Source organism: Hippocampus guttulatus, chromosome 14 (assembly GCF_054856545.1).
Source record: "Hippocampus guttulatus isolate MCC_2025c chromosome 14, RoL_Hgut_1.0, whole genome shotgun sequence".
Taxonomy (NCBI): domain Eukaryota; kingdom Metazoa; phylum Chordata; class Actinopteri; order Syngnathiformes; family Syngnathidae; genus Hippocampus; species Hippocampus guttulatus.
Window position 1 is genome coordinate 2,191,754 of NC_141274.1, and position 17,172 is coordinate 2,208,925.

Consider the following 17,172-nt stretch of genomic DNA (forward strand, 5'->3'; position numbering starts at 1 on the left):
CACTCCTGATAGGCAGAGTCATTCCTGGGGAAATCTTGAGCTGCAAAGGACTCTATAGCCAAGGCACATGATTATAATTGCAATTGGTAACATGAATAAACAGCAAATTTTAATGAGAGAGGCCATTATGTGTCCCCCAATTTTTTTTGATGTTGATTAACAACAACAACAAAAAAAAGTCTCTACTTTTTTTTTAAACATTCGGTTTTTGAGATATTTTCATTTTTCCAAAGTTTGACCTATAAAAGCTTGCGCAATACAGGTTTTACCATGACTTACAGTTATGTTTGAGGAAAAAAAGAATTCCACCTGCTGGACTCAACCGTTAATTCATAAATATTACGAAATATATTTCTATATAGGGTAGCATGGTGATCGACGGGCGGCCCGGTAGTCCAGTGGTTAGCACGTCGGCTTCACAGTGCAGAGGTACCGGGTTCGATTCCAGCTCCGGCCTCCCTGTGTGGAGTTTGCATGTTCTCCCCGGGCCTGCGTGGGTTTTCTCCGGGTGCTCCGGTTTCCTCCCACATTCCAAAAACATGCATGTCAGGCTGATTGGACGCTCTAAATTGTCCCTAGGTGTGAGTGTGGGCGTGAATGGTTGTTCGTCTCTGTGTGCCCTGCGATTGGCTGGCAACTGATTCAGGGTGTCCCCCGCCTACTGCCCGGAGATGGCTGGGATAGGCTCCAGCACCCCCCGCGACCCTAGTGAGGATCAAGCGGTTCGGAAAATGGATGGATGGATGGTGATCGACTGGTCAGAACGTCCGCCTCGCAGTGCAGAGGCAAAGGGTTCGATTCCGGCTCCGGCCATCCTGTGTGGAGTTTACACCTTCTCATTGTGCCTGCGTTTGTTTTCTCCGGGTACTCCAGTTTCCTCCCACATTCCAAAAACATGCAAGGTAAGTAAATGGAACACTGTAAATTTTCCTTTGGTGTGACTGTGAGCGTGAATGTTTTTTTTTTTTGTCTATGTGTACACCCTGCGATTGGTTGGCATCTTTACATATTCTCCCCGTGCCTGCGTGGCTTTTCTCTGGGTCCTCCAGTTTCCTCCCACATTCCAAAAACATGCATGGCAGGATAATGGAACACTCTAAATTGTCCCTCGGTGTGATTGTGAGTGCGGATGGTTGTTCGTCCTGTGATTGGCTGGCAAGCAGTTCCGCCTACTGGCCAAAGATGGCTGGGATAGGCTCCAGCTCGTCCACGACCCTTGTGAGGATGAAGCGGTTCAGATAATGGATGGATATTATTATATAACCTTTTATTCTATTGTTGTTATAATATTATGAAAACCTGATTTATTGGAGACAAAACAAGGGCAGACTCAGAATCAGCACCCCCGCCCCCCAAAAAAATGGAGAAAAGTTTCCTTGCATCTCAGATTAAAAATAAAATCATTAAAAAAATTGAAGGCGCATGTCACCGTGGTGTGGACTGATGTCATCAGGTGGTTTCCGTTGTTACGTAATTGGGTGTTTTGACCCTGATCCGACAGTGGATCTCTGCTTCCTCACTTTCTAGGATGTTTTTACTTGGCTGCGAAGCCTGCGTTCATGGTGTGGCTATCTTGGAAGTGGGACTTGGACCAATTGTTGCCCCCAAAAGCTCAATATTGAAATTGATTTAAACTGCAATTGATTTAGACTATGACGATTGGACTACTCCTTTGAAAGAGATCCAATTTCTCTGTTTATTTCTGCACTGACAAAGATTCAGTTAGCTGACTCCAGTTTTCAGTGGTTCAATTTATCTCACAAAAAAAAAGAAAGAAAGAGCACTAGTTATTTCGGCATCCCAGAACACATTTTTCCGTCGCCCTCCCTCTCTCCTTCACTTTAATATTTGTTCCCCTTCGAGGAAATAGATGCCCCGTGAATTAAAAGCACGTAAAGGGATCTGCTTGCAAACACGTGCTCTCATATCTCTGAAAAAACCTGGCCCGCTGCTGTTTATTGCCACAGGCCTCCTCTACTGTACATGGTAGATTTAATGCTTTCTAAATACAACCTGGTCTGCTCTCTTGTGTATTTTTTCTGCAATTACCTCTCCTGTGTCATTAATCTGCTGCTAAATTCATAAATGATGGCAAATTGCTGCACGGGCCCCCATGAGTTATCCAAACCCTCGTGCCCTCGTGTAGTCTTCACAATATTGCTTTTTTTCCCCCCTTCCAGCTTCTTGTATTACAAATAACAGAGCAAGACGAGCTTTCGGTTCCGCTGCAGTCGCCACACCTGCAGGCCTGCGCTTCCTTCCTGCCCACCCCGGGAATTCTTAACTTTCACCACCTGCAGATGGACAGTAAGGAAGAGGTGGAGGAGGATGAAGACACTTTCCCTCCCTCTTATATTCTCTCCCACCGCCATCAAGACAACCTGCCCAGGCTTGTGTTGCAGGTAAAATTCTCCAGCGTTTCTGTCCGCAGCAACCGAGGTTGCCTTCTTTTTAATCCAACACTTATTCAGTGGCACCTAGGGCAGTGCAGTTGACTTGTGGTTAGCACCTCTGCCTTATGGTTCTACACTGAAATTAATGGTGTGTTGAATTGACTTTATTTCAACGACGGGATGCTCAAAATAAAATGCTCTGGTTCCAGATACATTTTTAAATCAGATGCATAGTCTACGTAAATCACATATCTGGTTCCAGATGGTTTTATTTTGGGCAACCACTTGACAAAATTATCCATTTTCTCATCCGCTTATCCTCACAAGGGTCGCGGGGGGTGCTGGAGCCTATCTCAGCTGTCTTCGGGCAGTAGGCGGGGGACACCCTGAACCAGTTGCCAGTCATTCGCAAGACACACACAGACGAACAACCATCCACGCCCACACTCACACCTAGGGACAATTTAGAGTGTTCCATCAGCCTGCCATGCATGTTTTTTTGGAAAGTAGGAGGAAACCGGAGTACCCGGAGAAAACCCACGCAGGCCCGGGGAGAACATGAGAACTCCACACCGCGAGGCCAGAGCTGGAATTGAATTCGGTACCGCTGCACTGTGAGGTCAACGTGCTAACCACTGGACCATTGGACCACCTTTGACTAAATAAAATGGAGTAAATTCGGCAAAAACGTTTTTGCAGCTTAGGTTTGAATCTCAGCTGAGGCCTTCCTGTGTGAATAAGGACAAGTTCTCCATACACTCTTCAAGATTGGTAGGTGGATAATGACTGCTTAAATTGAATGAAGGGAGTTGGTTGGCAACTTCAAAATAATGCACAATATTTAATACAAATGTTTCATTGTTTTTATTTACAGAGCACAACGAAACAATTCCCTTTGCATATAAGAATAAACTGTAGCTCAGAGGTCCAGTATACAGGAGGTACACTTACATAAGGACATTTTACCATTTTTTTTCATAAGAAAGACAGATCCACACTGTGGTGATATAAGCGAAAGCAAAATGGAAATACAGGTTATGCCTTTCACAGCAACCACACGGTACACATAATACATGTCCTGGAAAAGACCGAATGAACGTTAAAATTACGGCTTCTTTTTAGACACGGATACAAGAAATATAGTGAAACATCCTCCAGCGCTGTAGTTCTGAAAACAGCAGTTTTCAAAATTTGCGGGAACATCTTCCCCTAGGGGGCACCAGAAGAAGGGGAGGCGCAGCAAAATGAGAAGGACAAAGCAAAGAATTTTGTAGCAAAATTGACTACGGTAATTGTTTTTTTTTTTTTTTTTGTCAGGTGCCTTCAGAAATTCATTTTAACGAGAGTATGGACTGTTCTCCTTCAGCCCGCAAGGGGTGCCAAAGATCTTAAGAGAGGCAGTAGAATGAGAAAAATAGAGAAAAATACTTCTAAACTAACTTCAGGTTGTTTGACGTGGAACGAGAAGATAATCCATCCCACGAAATATATTTTTCAGCTTTTCCCCAGCCACTATTGGACAATTCTGCAGTACAAAAAGAAAAGGATTTCTTTCACTCTTTTAGTTGAACAAGGGCATGGCAGCTTCAGAGAAATAAAGACAATATTTGGAAACCCGCTATTCAAACTTCATGTTAAAGAATCAGCTTTGAGGAGGGTTAGGACTAAATTCATGGCAGTCTATTGTATACAGAAATACTGCGCCATCCGTATCTGAATGAATAGAAAAGCTCGAGAGAAGAGGAAGCCCATTTTGTTACTGAGGTCACGCCACCCCTAGGGGGCACTATAGGACTTCAAGGGTGAGGCAATGCAGCGTGAGAAAGAAAAATAACGTATCAAGAAATAAAAACTGTTCGTAACAAAATTCTCTTTTTTGGTGGTGCTGGGGGGGTTGAGAAAAATAAATATTATTTTTCTTTCCAAACTTTCGAATAACTTGATGAGGATTTAACAAGGGATGAACGTAACAGTGTTGTCCTCACACAGTGTGTTTCAAATGAGCAGCAGTTTCAGAACAATAAAGAACAAAGAATAAGATTCGGTGATGGCAATATGAAGACTTAACAAAGGGTGATAATACAGCGGTTTATATTTGCAGCTCTTGATTTTCAAAGTAGGGGTAATCTTGAAACAGACTTTTTTTTTTTTAATTCACTGGGTTTGGTCAATATTGTTTTACTGTGAAATAATTTCATAGTGTTGTTTTCAAATGTTTTATTTAAATGTTGAATTGGCTCAGTGTCCCACAAAGTCATGCATGGGGACGTGCCCTCATAAAAAGGAAAAACAAAACCCCCCCAAAAGACAATACATTTGATATAATTGGACACTGTAACCAGCTTGTGTCATGGGGTAGAGGAATACACAATATATATTAGGGTTTACTTAAAATCATTTTCATCTCACACACACAATCACTCGCTCTTTTTCATTTTTCATGTTGACAGCTGTCGTACACACAGAACGGAAGACTTATAATGCAGAACATGATTAAGTATGGTTTAAAAAAATAAAACTTTTTTTTATGGTGCATAGATCATATATGCACACTATACATCCAATCAAACCAATTTATATACACGCACGCCACTCTAACACACACTTCTCCATGATTTCGTAAATGAAATGACATTATTAATGCCCTTACTGTTTAATAGTGAAACATCTCATATAAGGGTGTGGAACTGAAGTCATGAGAGTCCATGTTCAGCTGAACGTCTCGCTCGTCATCCTCTCACATTTATAGTTCCTCGTTTTTCCAGGAGGCGGGCCTCCTACTTACTCTTCAGCGAGCCAATCATCACCTTGGATACAAAGTTGACGATGGCGCTGGCCGGTTGCTCGGGGTCATGCTCAGCAAACAGGTGGCACACGTTGTCCATGGAGGTGCCACTTTTTCTGGCCACGAAGCCAAAGATCCTGCGCAGAAGCGGAGCAACGGGTAAGAGAAACAGCGATTGTGTGAAAAGGCTCTTCGGCTTCTGGTTGCGTATGAATCATGTCCTTACTTTGCTGACGTGCAGCCATCCCTTTTCCACCTGTTAGGAAAGAAAAGTAAAAATGGGAAAATTACACTCACAGGCCACAACATGAGGTGCACCCACATCCTCTGAATGCAAATATGCAATGATTAGCTGACATCTGGAAAAAGATGCCTCAAAAATCAAACCCAAGTGAAGAACTAAAAGATTAACAAAGTCGTTCTGGCTTTTTCTTTGTTTGTTGGGAGTTCACGGAAAAAATAATAATAATAATAAATTAAAAAATGTCAAAAAACATGCCTCAAAAGTCAAACAAAATGAAGTTCAAGCACTCATAATATGGCAACAAATCGCATCAGACTTGTTCAGCGCAGTAAGCTTTTCATGTTTGTTGGACTTCTCAACTCAACTCAACTGTATTTATAGAGCACTTTCAAACAGCCATCGCTGCATACAAAATGCTGTACATGGAGCAACTAACATATACAACGGTAAAGCAACAAATCGGTGACAAAGACGGCAGAAAGCACCGAACAACAAAACCAAGAACAAATCTGAGTCATGCTGAGTCAAATGCCAAAGAATACAAGTGAGTTTTGAGGCGGCTTTTAAAGATTTCTTCAACTTCAACCGATCTTTTTCTGATTTAATTTACTGCACCCGTTTCTCAAATTTTTTCGAAAACTGGGTGTTTGCAAATATTTAAGTACTCTTTCCTGTGCCACATTTCCAGCGCCTTTTCAAGTTCCATTTATATTTATGTAGTTAGCACCACTTTTTGTTTTTGTGTCGGCGGCTCTGCAGTGCCGTCACACATAACATTTAAAAAAGGGTTAAAAAAAATACATCATGAAGCCAAAGAACAAAGAAAAACAATGTGGAGAAATCTGGAGATGTGCACACCCGTGGCTCGAGCTCGACATTTCGTTTGACCTTTGACGCCGATTTTCCCCAAGTGTCCCACTTTTTTGGACCATTTGACTTTGGTGCTTTTGGTCATTGTTTTTCCAGTAATCTCACTCACTTTCTATCTTGAGGATCCAAAGCACAGAAGATGACCGTGTTGGCATTGTAGTGCCTCCTGAAGAAAAGCCTACAAAGCAGACAAGGTCTTAGTGCGTGTGCAAACTATTATACTGTATTGCGTGGTGTGTGTGTGTTCCACTCACTTCCTCTGGTTGTCAGTGAGGGTGATTCCCTGCGAGGACACCTTGAAGTGGACCACTGTGGAAGTGGGAGGCGGGTTGGAGCTCAGGGTCAGGCCGGTGGCTTTCTGCACCGCCTGCACCCCCGTCAGGGACTCCATGTCGACCGAGCCCAGGTACCACACATTACAGGCTGTATACACACACAACAAAGATTAGCATTAACCTTCTCCTGACTAGACTGCCTCAAGGTTTTTGTTGTATTTACACTGACGATGATGATGAGGCAGACGTGAACAATAATGAATAAATGATACAAACGCCAAACTTGAATCGGCCTCGACTGATTTAAAATGGGGACACTCCCACATGACTCCACCGGCCTCCATCTGCGATTATTGGCTAATTTAATGATGGGCATGCCTCGAAAGTGGCATATTTACTACATTTTAAAATTTACAGTGGTTGTTTTTGACTGTGTGTTACGTCAACGTCAAGAGCACATTCGCGGTTTCACGTTTATCCGAGCCGGCCGGATACAGTATGTAGACCGGGGCTTGTTGAAACATGGATAAGTCGTCACGTTGCAATATTCTTTTTCTCCACTAGAGGGCACAACTAAAAACTGGAATACAGTCGTACCTCTACTTCCGAAATTAATTGGTTCTGGAACAGGGACGTGCGGTCAGGGGAGGCAGGTGAGGCAGAGCCGCACCTCTGATTGCGCATTGCATTGCGCAATCATCACAAACTGGGTTGATACATGCAACTGGCACGTGCTGCTTGCCGTACATCTGCACGTCGCCAATATAATGGTTGCAGATACGTTTATTTGACCTGCTTTTCCACAGTCTGGCTAATGTTTTTAACCATTCAAGTTTAATGGTGCGAGTCAAGTGCGATCCTTTTTTAAATTTGCTGCGTCGGACTGCCAAAATGGAAGAAGAGGATTATATATCAAAGCTTAAAAACTTTTCAAAACTGGACCTTCAGTCAAAAGTGGACGTGATTAACACAGCTAGACCAACGCCGGAGCGAAAATGTTTGCTTCAAACTACGGGACAGCCCGGACAACTTTTCAAACGGAGTGGTACAGCCGAAAAGAATGGTGATGTGGTTGTCCTTCGAAACCCGTCTTTACTGTTTTCCCTGCCTTTTGTTCTCAACTTGTGACAATGTCTGGACTAACACGGGATATTGTGACATGAAAAGCGCAAGGATCGATTTGGCATTGAACGAACAGCGGAGGCTCAACGTTAGCATCCACAATGCCAAGGTAAAGGAAAACCGAGAGATTTTGAAAGACCTCATTCATGCAACCTGCTTTTTCGCGAAACAGGAGTTGGCATTTCGTGGTCACGACGAGAGGGCAAGCTCTTCTAATCGTGGCAATTATGTAGAACTATTACATGCTTTTGCTGAGAAAGATGAGAGGTTAGCTAGACATTTGGACTCATCCACTGTGTTTTCTGGCTTGCCCAATAGAATACAGAACGATCTAATTGAAGCAATCAGTGATGTGATAATAAATGATCTAAAAAGGGAGATCAATGCTGCCCCATTTGTTGCTGTAGAGGTGGACGAGACTAGGGATATCACAAACAAAGCACAGATCTCTGTTATTTTGCGCTATGTAGCCAAAAGTGAAGTGGACTGTGTGGTGAAGGAAGCATTTTTAGGATTTGATGACGTAAGTGATAATGGGCGAGCCCCTGCTGTAGCTGCGTATGTCTTGGAAGTGTTGGAGAAAAACAGCTGTGTTAAAAAACAAGTAGCGCAAACATATGATCCCGATCGCTGGGACAATGACACTCAAATGATGGATATCACTGGATATGATCGATGGCTGTCAAAAGCATCGACATGCTTTTTAATTATGGCATATGAGGGCTTTTTCAACGAAACTGATGCACTTTTTAGAGCGCTGCAAAACAAAGTCATGGACATTGGATATTGTTGTGCGCGAACCCACGACACCATCGGAGTTGTTGAACGCATGAGACAGGACTTTAACACACTGTATGAGCGATTTGAGCAGAAATGCAGCACACTTGGCCGAAACGACAGCGGAAGAAATCAGTCAGTCAGAGATGAGAGAAAACAAATGTTCTACAAGATTATGGACAACGTCAGTGTTCAGATGAAAGCCAGGTTTGATCATTTTGTGAGCTAGCTTTCCTCGGTTTGGTCGACTGTACAAAATTTAATGAGATGTCACAACATTTTGATGACACCAAACTGCAGAGCCTGTCAAAATATGCAAAGTTTTTTGACTTGTGTGCATAATGTAAAAAAACAAAGAATACAGTAAAGAATAAAAATGATGGTCATTTAACTTTTAACTGCGTCCTCATAGTTTTTTGCCCTCTTCAGTCTCAGAAGTGGATTTTGCCTGGCGTTTTGTAATTAACTCAACCGAGGACCTTTGCTTTTGTCGGCTTTTAACAATCCTTCGAAAATGTCCAAGGCAAACATCATCAGCATAAGGAGCAATTACCCAACTGGTGAAAACCTTTTCTGTGTGATTCACATTTACGTAAAACTATCGGAACGCCTCATGGCCCGATGGCCGAATGACGAGGACGCTGCATAGACACATATCTATCTGTCTACCTACACACACAGACACATACGGTAGAAGTCCCTCTTAGCCAATGGGATGCCAGGATGATGCTCGGTAATAGCCAATGGCAGAGCAGCTATAAGTATGTTGCGTTCAGGAAATTCGGAGCTGCGAGTAGCAGGCCATACTGTATTTTTACTTTTCGTATCTTGATATTTCTTTCATAACAAGAGGCAATATTTTCCTGTTGAGACGTTTCGTAACTAGAAAATTTCGTATGAAGAGACGTTCGTAAGGAGAGGTTCCACTGTACTAGTTTTCTTCTTTTATGTGGTCAGAAGTTTTGAGCCTGTTGCGAGCTGACCTCAGCGTTAATGAACCATCTTGCACAACCCAAAGTAGACTTTAATGTTAACTTGATATATTTTAAAAAACCTAGCAGTTATATATGTGGACTTGTGATGCCAATTGAGAGCAAAAAACAAAAAAAAAGAATTGCAATTGTGTCACTTGACCCAGGCAGTGTAAATGTACCGGTACAATCAAGCTAAAGCATTCTTAGAAGTTACCTGCTCCCTGTTTGAGCAGTTCTGCAGCAGAGTTAGTGACTGACTGAGACATGTTCTCCACCACATCTTCTAGAGGGTCTAAAAAAAAAAAAAAGTGAGGGTGAAAAATAAACAGTCTCACCTAAAAACAAGTCACATATTCGAACAGAATCAAGTCTGAGAAAGAGTTTGTGTTTGTGTGTTTTTACCTCTGTCTGGTATGATGAGTTTACAGGGCAGGGCCAAGGGAGTTATTGAATGTTGACAAACTAGTGCAGTTAAACTTCCTGTCAAACAACAGCAATGTGTTTTGTTCAAAATCAACATACATGTATCATACACACAGGGGATTTGATGCTTTGTCACTCTACCAGGGTTTTTTTTTTCAATTTTAAACACGTTATGATTTGCTTAAAAAAAAAAGTCCTTACTTTTGGAGATCTGTCTTGAATATCTTTTGACCGGCAATGCATTTAAAATAAAAAAACGGAATGCTTTTTGCTGGTCAGGAATTAATATGAGGTATAATAATGCTGACAATAGAATCGTTTTCAAGCTGTAGAAAGCAGGCCTCTCAATACTTGTGTTGGTCAAATGTACTCAAACGTTTTGAAAGTAACTTTTCAAACACTCTCCAGGGCTTCATTTATCTGATTCAGGTTCCCTCAGCAGCTTTTCGGCTGTCAGTACTCAATGTACTGCGAAGAGACTCATGTAAACATATTTTAAACAGGAATTTAAAACTTTGTGTGACAGCAGAGATAGGCCTGTTTGTTTTTGTTTTGTTTTTTATGGTGCAGTGTTTTGATCAGGCAACATCATCACCCACAAAAAAAAAAAATAATAATCGTAGTGTGCTTTCAGTACAGCTGGAACAAAATTGGGCTGTAGAGTGCTAATTTATTCATTGTTAATCAGCCACAAAAATCACGAGCACTTTGATCCATGTTTGTTTGTATTCATTTATACAATGGTAACAATATCAAATGAAAAAATCCTGGATTGTAAAATGCATTCGCGAACAACAGAGGGCAGCAGAGTGTCTGCAGCGACGGATCAATTGACCAACAGCCAAATGATGTCACTCACCAAAATAGGGCTCATTGGGGCAACCCTTCAAGCGAACACCCTTCTGTGTGCACTCAATCAGGAAGTGGCGCACTAATTCATTGGCAAGATCGCCGCCTGCCAAACACAAACACACAAAACAAGGTCATTACCGTACTTAATGATCCGTGGCCCGTTTTAGCAGGACCCGCCCGGCTGATTGGCAGCAAAAACAGCAATTCCCTCCAAGCAAGCCGGGTAATTCCCCCCCCCCCCCACCCCCCCCGAAGTTGCCGCCACTGGTGAGATGAATGGGATTATGATTCCACAGAAGAGCCTCGGAGAGGGGGGGGGGGGCAGGAGGAGCTGAGGAATGTCTCGACACAAAGGCTGGGAGAAAGACCCGCTCCTTGAGATGGGTTGAGTTTCACACTCATAAGAAAGCACAATGGGCTAAGCTGAGAGTGAGGAGGCGGGGGGAACCGTGTCATGATGTCACCACAGGTGCCTTTGGATTGGACAGGGATCATGTCGAACAAAAAGGACAGGTGTGTGTAAGCATTGGCCAGAAAGGTATGTCTGTACATTTTTGTGCCGTTAGGAATGAACTTGAGAAAAAAAAGGGCAGCATGTATTTGGATGCACACAGTTTTATTGTCCCGCAGAGGTACAATGATATGCAACTCTGTGTTCCTTTGTGTCACGCTGGAACATGTCCAGAGAATGTTTGGTTTCCCGCAGTCGGCGGTTTTGTTCCAGAAATAACTTCTTCTCACTCAACAATCTCACTTGTGTGACCCCATCCAGGCAGGACAGGCGGATTTCCCAGGAGAAGGTTTCTGGATGAATCACGTCCTTTATGAAGGGCCGAAACATTAGCTGTTCATCCGAGACGTGTCAGGCAACGGTGCTCTGTTTTGTTTCATCGCAATGACGCCAAAGAGGAGCCGTACAGTGTGATGAAAGGGAGACTATGGTTCCGGCATGCGAGGGAGGGCGGGAGGTACAGTGGACGGTAACACGAGATGGCTTAGGGAGTGATTCCCAGGATGTTTTTGTATGTTTGATTTTGGGAAGGAGATTATTAAACTCTCTGAAAGGCACTTTGTCAAGTACGGATGAGGAGCTAAAACCAGTTTACAGGTGGGGAGACCACTTTACCTTTAACTACTGAATAGCGCCAAAGCTTATTTATTACTTGGGTCTCTTCGTAAGCTCACAGAAGAGAACAACTACCATGTCAATTTTCACAAAAACCTGAAGCATATAAGCTACAATCAAGCAAAGTAGAGGAAAAAAAAACTGACATTTTGAATTACAGAAATATTTACCATGGTTCTTGCCGAACTTGACAACTATTTAGCCCAATTTGAGCATTTTTGTGCCCTTCCCATCAAAGTCAGCAAAGACTTGATTGTCATATGTCTCGAAAATATCCTGATCAATTATCTTTTGGTGTACAGTGTGTACAGTGATCGCCCCCCCCCCCTTCCCAAATCAAAAGCGGTCTGAGCGTACAATTGTAAATGTCAGACCTGTTTGATATTAATCCTTCAAAGTCTTTACAGTACGCATGTGGTCAACTAGGGCGGCCCGGTGGTCCAATATTTAGCGCATCGACCTCACAGTACAGAGGTGCAGGGTTCGATTCTAGATCCGGCTTCTCTCTGTGGAGTTTGTATGTTCTCCCCGGGCCTGCGTGGGTTCTCTCCGGGTACTCCGGTTTCCTCCCACATTCCAAAACCATGCATGGCAGGTTAATGGCACACTCTAAATTGTACCGAGTTGTGAGTGTGAGTGTGGATGGTTGTTCGTCTGTGTGTGCGCGCCCTGCGATTGGCTCGCAACCATTAAGAGTAGTTCCATGTGTCCCCCGTCGACTGCCCGAAGACAGCTGGGATAGGCTCCAGCATCCCCCACGACCCTTGTGAGGATAAAGCGGATCAGAAAATGGATGGATGAATGGATGGATGTGTTCAACTCTGAGTTTGGCTGAGTTTTATGAACTGTGACAGCAGCCAAATTGGAAGCTTGAGTTTGTTGAGTAGGATATTGTGTTGTTGAGCTTGTAAAACGTGTCATTCCCCACAATGAAAATAACAAAGTTTGAGGTTAAAACTGCAATGCAGTTACCAAATGCAGTAAACTAAGCTTAGCTCCTTCCATTGTGTGCGTCAACTACAATTTGTTGTCCTTTTTGGAATTTCCCAGCATTCTGAATGATTTTGGGGATTTGTGGTCAGGCTATTTTTCCTCCTCATCCGTAGGTTCTTTCACATTCACAAAATCTGTTAGGATGTGAATAGTCTGCATGTGTGGACCCTATTTAAGAGAAGCAAACCACCATTGCACACAAGGCACCAAAGTCTTTATACTGGACATTCCAAAATGTTAAGATAACTAGTGAACAATTCAGCTACTCGGATGCATTTTGTACCTTTTTTGCTCTGCTGGAGGACAGAAGCCGGGGGTGTGGCCACCTTCATTGCTAGCCCGTAGGCGCCTCTGAAGGAATGGCTGTCGCGCACAATGAAGCAGCCTGGTTCCTTGTCCTTTAAGACTGAGATGGCTGTGAGACAGAAACATAATGATCATGAGTTGGCTTTAAACTCGAGTGAAAGAATAATTAAACCCGGAAGCAGGAATGAGCACAGACGACTTGACTTGAAACATTTGATGGCAATTGCAATGTGAGGAGCGGAGCTATTGCATTGACACATTTCTGCCAGCAGTGGTCGCCCTCATTTCAGGGCAAGACGGGCTATACCACACAAGACGCTTGGTCCCACTTGACCTTTTGATGATGAGTTGTTATACCTGTTGTGTGGCAAGTCAACAAACATCCGCACCATGCTCTGCTGACATGCAGTGCTGCAAACTCAAATTATTTTACAGTTTACCATCAGACGTCTGTGCAGTACATGTGGATCAAATTTGACAGCAATCAGACAAAATGGACGTGTTTATTGTTAATGCTACCTCGAAATGACCCAAAATGAGCCACTTACAACCAAAATAGTAGACTTCCTGTGCCCTTTCAGGGACAGGTTTTTGAGAATTTTTTTATGAGTCTACTAATGATAGATATGCCTCGTAAATTTCATGTTCAGCTAACTGGATTTGGACTGTTTCACCTGAATGAACATGAGTACAAAATGTGGTGAGTTTTTTGAACATGTGAAAATGGCCCTTTATTTGTCCTCAAATGAAAAATGACAAAGAGACCAAGCAGTTTGAAGCGGTTCTGCTGCATAAACCTACCTTGGTCTCTTGAGATGTCAGGCTTGTACCAGAATTTGGATGTGTCTTGTACAAATTTGACAGTAACCTTGCTCGCAAGCACATCTGCAAAACAAAACGCAGCAGATTGAATTCTGAGTTAATTTTCAAGGCCACTAGGCACTTTTTTTTAAGCTCTTGGCTCACCTGGCAGAGGTGAGCCCGTTCTTGGTATCTGAGCCGACAGGTCGGGCAATACGTTGGGGAAGGGGATGCTCAGCGAACTCCCGCTGTGTGGACTTGAGAATCCGCTCAGGGCTGGGGAGGCTCTTCCCCCACGTTCCCCATCTGACACCCTCTTCTTCTCAGGCAGATGTGGGGGTTGCATCAGGAAGGACTGTGATTGATTCTCATCCAAGGAGCTAAGGTTATCCCTTTCCCTACTCCCATTTCCGAGCAGCAAGACAGGGGTCAGACAGTGTGAACCGTAATCGAGACCTAAGTCATCCTGCTCGTCAAAGCTTTGGGCCGGACTGTGCCTGAGGTCATAGCGAGCCATATGGCTTCGCTGGCTGCTTCGAGGCGAGCTGTGGGCGTTAGGAGCCGGGTGGACGTGTTGGGGGCCATAGTCCAGTGACGTGGGATGCTGGGGGGCTTGCCTGTTGGAAGGGAAGCTGTTCAAAGATGCTTGACGGCTCAGGACGGGATGCTCTGGCCAAGACTGATTCACTGATGGACTTCAGTTGTGAAAAGGATGACAGGGGAAGATCAACAATGACAACACGTATTTTTATATACGGAGCTGGACGGAATCCTACCTGTCTATCCGCTGATGCGACCCAACGATGGAGGCAGAATGTGTCGTATTTTGTATCCTGTGGCAGCTGATGGCGGAATTTGACACACCGTCAACTCCAGCATGATTGATCATCTCTGAATATCCTCGCGAATCTGCGTGAGAGACAAGAAAATGATAGAGCTGTTTTCTTTCCATTTTGTGTTCATTTGAATTGAAAGAACCCACAAAGGAAAGCATAGAAATAGCCATATAACTGGGAAATATTGCCTCAGAGAAGAGCTGTGAATTGAGTCCAATCAATATTGTGGCTTACAGGAAATGAAAACAGGAGTCATCAATCTTTATAAAACTACCTACCAATTATTTCCGCCACAAATCGGATTCGATTGAGCAGACTGACATAATTAGGTAAAAGTGCAGTGTTGTTAAGCTTTAGGCGGTTTCTTTTTTAATCAGTTGTGTGCAGATATAGCGTTTGTATTTCCCACTGCGTACACAGAGAAAGTTTCAGACAGGGGGAAGAAAGGTTTGTCTTTGTCTCATGGCTTCCCTGGCCCACAGTAACCATGGTAGTGAGACAGAACTGAATGTTGAATGTTGCCAGGATTCTGGCTTTGGGTGTCTCTGGTTTGAAGAGGCACAGCAGGGGCAGCGTTTCGTTCCCAGGCCGTCCGAGAGAAAGATGAACAAGTTTAGGCCACAATGAGTTAACGACACAGGGAAGTTGAGTCCAAATGAAATACAAGACGGCAATACCAACTGTCTGTTTGTGGGCACCTCCAGATTTACAATGTTGCTGTGACGTTGTGCGCTTAACAGAAAGGCTGCAAACCAACACGATGAAAGGATTAAGTCCATTTTATTGAAGTCCTTCCCCCACATGCTGGTACGACTTCCTATCTCGGTGAGCAATCTGGAAGACAGACTGTCTTCCACATCGCAGATAAACCCCACAAAACCAAATGGGTGTATTTTAGTCATCAGACTTGTATTGTCTAAAGAGGTTGCACCATTGAGTGGAACAAAGAAACCAAAGACCAGTCAGGAAATCGTCCCAGGTTTGAATTTTTTGTTTTGGTTTTTGGTTTCTCTCTCAAAAACATCATTGTGAAGATGTCAAGTCACAGAGCATACAAACGTATGCATTGCCTTGACAACATTGAAATGGACTTACCGTGATCTGTCCTGAAGCCTCCATAGGAATGAATGCTGGGAGGTGGTGTTTGCCGAAATGACTGAGTAAATTCTGACACATTTTTCACTGAAAAGACAAAAACAAGATATTTTTATTTACAGTATTTTTTTACTGAAAATCCTTTACAAAACCTGAAGGGCACCTCATCATCACTTCAGATCAGACTACACATCTTTCCAACGAGTTGTCAATCAACAGTGGTACTTGAACCGCGAACCTCCATGTCCAAAGTCCTTACAGATGATTAGAAGTCGAAAGACAACCTGAGAGAGATTCACCAAACCACCCATTTCTACTGCATCGTTTAGATCAGCCTTTACAGAACCCTTCTGGTGGGCATATCCAACTGGCAGAAAAGCCTTAGACATACACTAGACCAGTGGCGTGCGGTGAGGTGCATGGTTGGTGAGGCACTGACTCCTTTAGTGTCAGATTTACAAATATATAAGGAGCAAAAAAGGGTAGCTTATTCAATTGGCTAAACATTATATTTGCAGATATACGGCAAGCAGCACGAGCCAGTTGCATGTATCAACCCAGTTTGTGATGATTGCGCAATGCAATGGGCATTCAGAGGTGAGGCTCTGCCTCACCTGCCTCCCCTGACCGCACGCGTCTGCACTAGACTAGAGGGACTTTAACAGACTCCTGGTCTAGGAAAATGTTGGTGACGTGGAAATGTCTCGGCACCCTCCTCTGGCTCTTAAACCACTAATCATTTTCTGAACCAGCGTCACACACTCGCATCATATGAGGACCAAGACAAACCAAATCATTGTGAAGCATCTTGCAAGAGTATTTTAGGGCAAAATAGTTCTCTTGCACATTAGGGAGACACTAACTCGACTCACCGTAGGGTGTAGGTGGCGATATTGGGAAGGCGGGCGTGGGTGGAGTTCCGCCACACCCAGCTTCAACACCGCTGTCTGCATCTGGAACTTGCGTCCTGTAGTCAGCACTGTTACTCCTGCACAACACGGTATGCTGGAGACAAACGGTATAAATGGTAAAAAGCCACATTGAACACAAAGCTAGTCGGGAAAAGCTGTAAGGTTGATCGTACCTGTGTCTGTGGTAAACGGGGTGAATGTGTCCTCTGGTTTCTGTACTCCTCTGGTCCCGTCCTCCCCGAGTTGCAGAACCTTGGGCGATCTGTGACGTCACTCCCTTGGCAACTCAGACTTCGTGTGACATCCGCTTTGTCGGACTGGAGAGCTGGACGGAGGAAGCGGTGGGTTATTAAATGTGAAACGAATTGCTCTAGATGTGTTTGGGTTAG

The 17,172-nt window shown here is 43.7% G+C and overlaps 1 protein-coding gene across 1 annotated transcript in view; it reads right to left on the reverse strand.

Annotated features, from left to right (window-relative positions):
• Positions 1-4,595: 4,595 nt before the first annotated feature.
• tns3 (tensin 3) overlaps positions 4,596-17,172 on the reverse strand; it is a 43,184-nt gene continuing 30,607 nt past the window's right edge. The window contains exons 14-27 of the mRNA XM_086128574.1: positions 16,957-17,108; positions 16,745-16,877; positions 15,873-15,959; positions 14,718-14,850; positions 14,107-14,636; positions 13,942-14,025; positions 13,118-13,249; positions 10,723-10,818; positions 9,843-9,920; positions 9,655-9,732; positions 6,547-6,715; positions 6,402-6,470; positions 5,405-5,434; positions 4,596-5,315 (exon numbers count right to left, since the gene is read on the reverse strand). Coding sequence (XP_085984700.1) covers positions 5,171-5,315; positions 5,405-5,434; positions 6,402-6,470; positions 6,547-6,715; positions 9,655-9,732; positions 9,843-9,920; positions 10,723-10,818; positions 13,118-13,249; positions 13,942-14,025; positions 14,107-14,636; positions 14,718-14,850; positions 15,873-15,959; positions 16,745-16,877; positions 16,957-17,108 — 1,916 coding nt within the window. The 3' untranslated portion in view covers positions 4,596-5,170. The remainder of the gene's footprint in view (positions 5,316-5,404; positions 5,435-6,401; positions 6,471-6,546; positions 6,716-9,654; positions 9,733-9,842; positions 9,921-10,722; positions 10,819-13,117; positions 13,250-13,941; positions 14,026-14,106; positions 14,637-14,717; positions 14,851-15,872; positions 15,960-16,744; positions 16,878-16,956; positions 17,109-17,172) is intronic.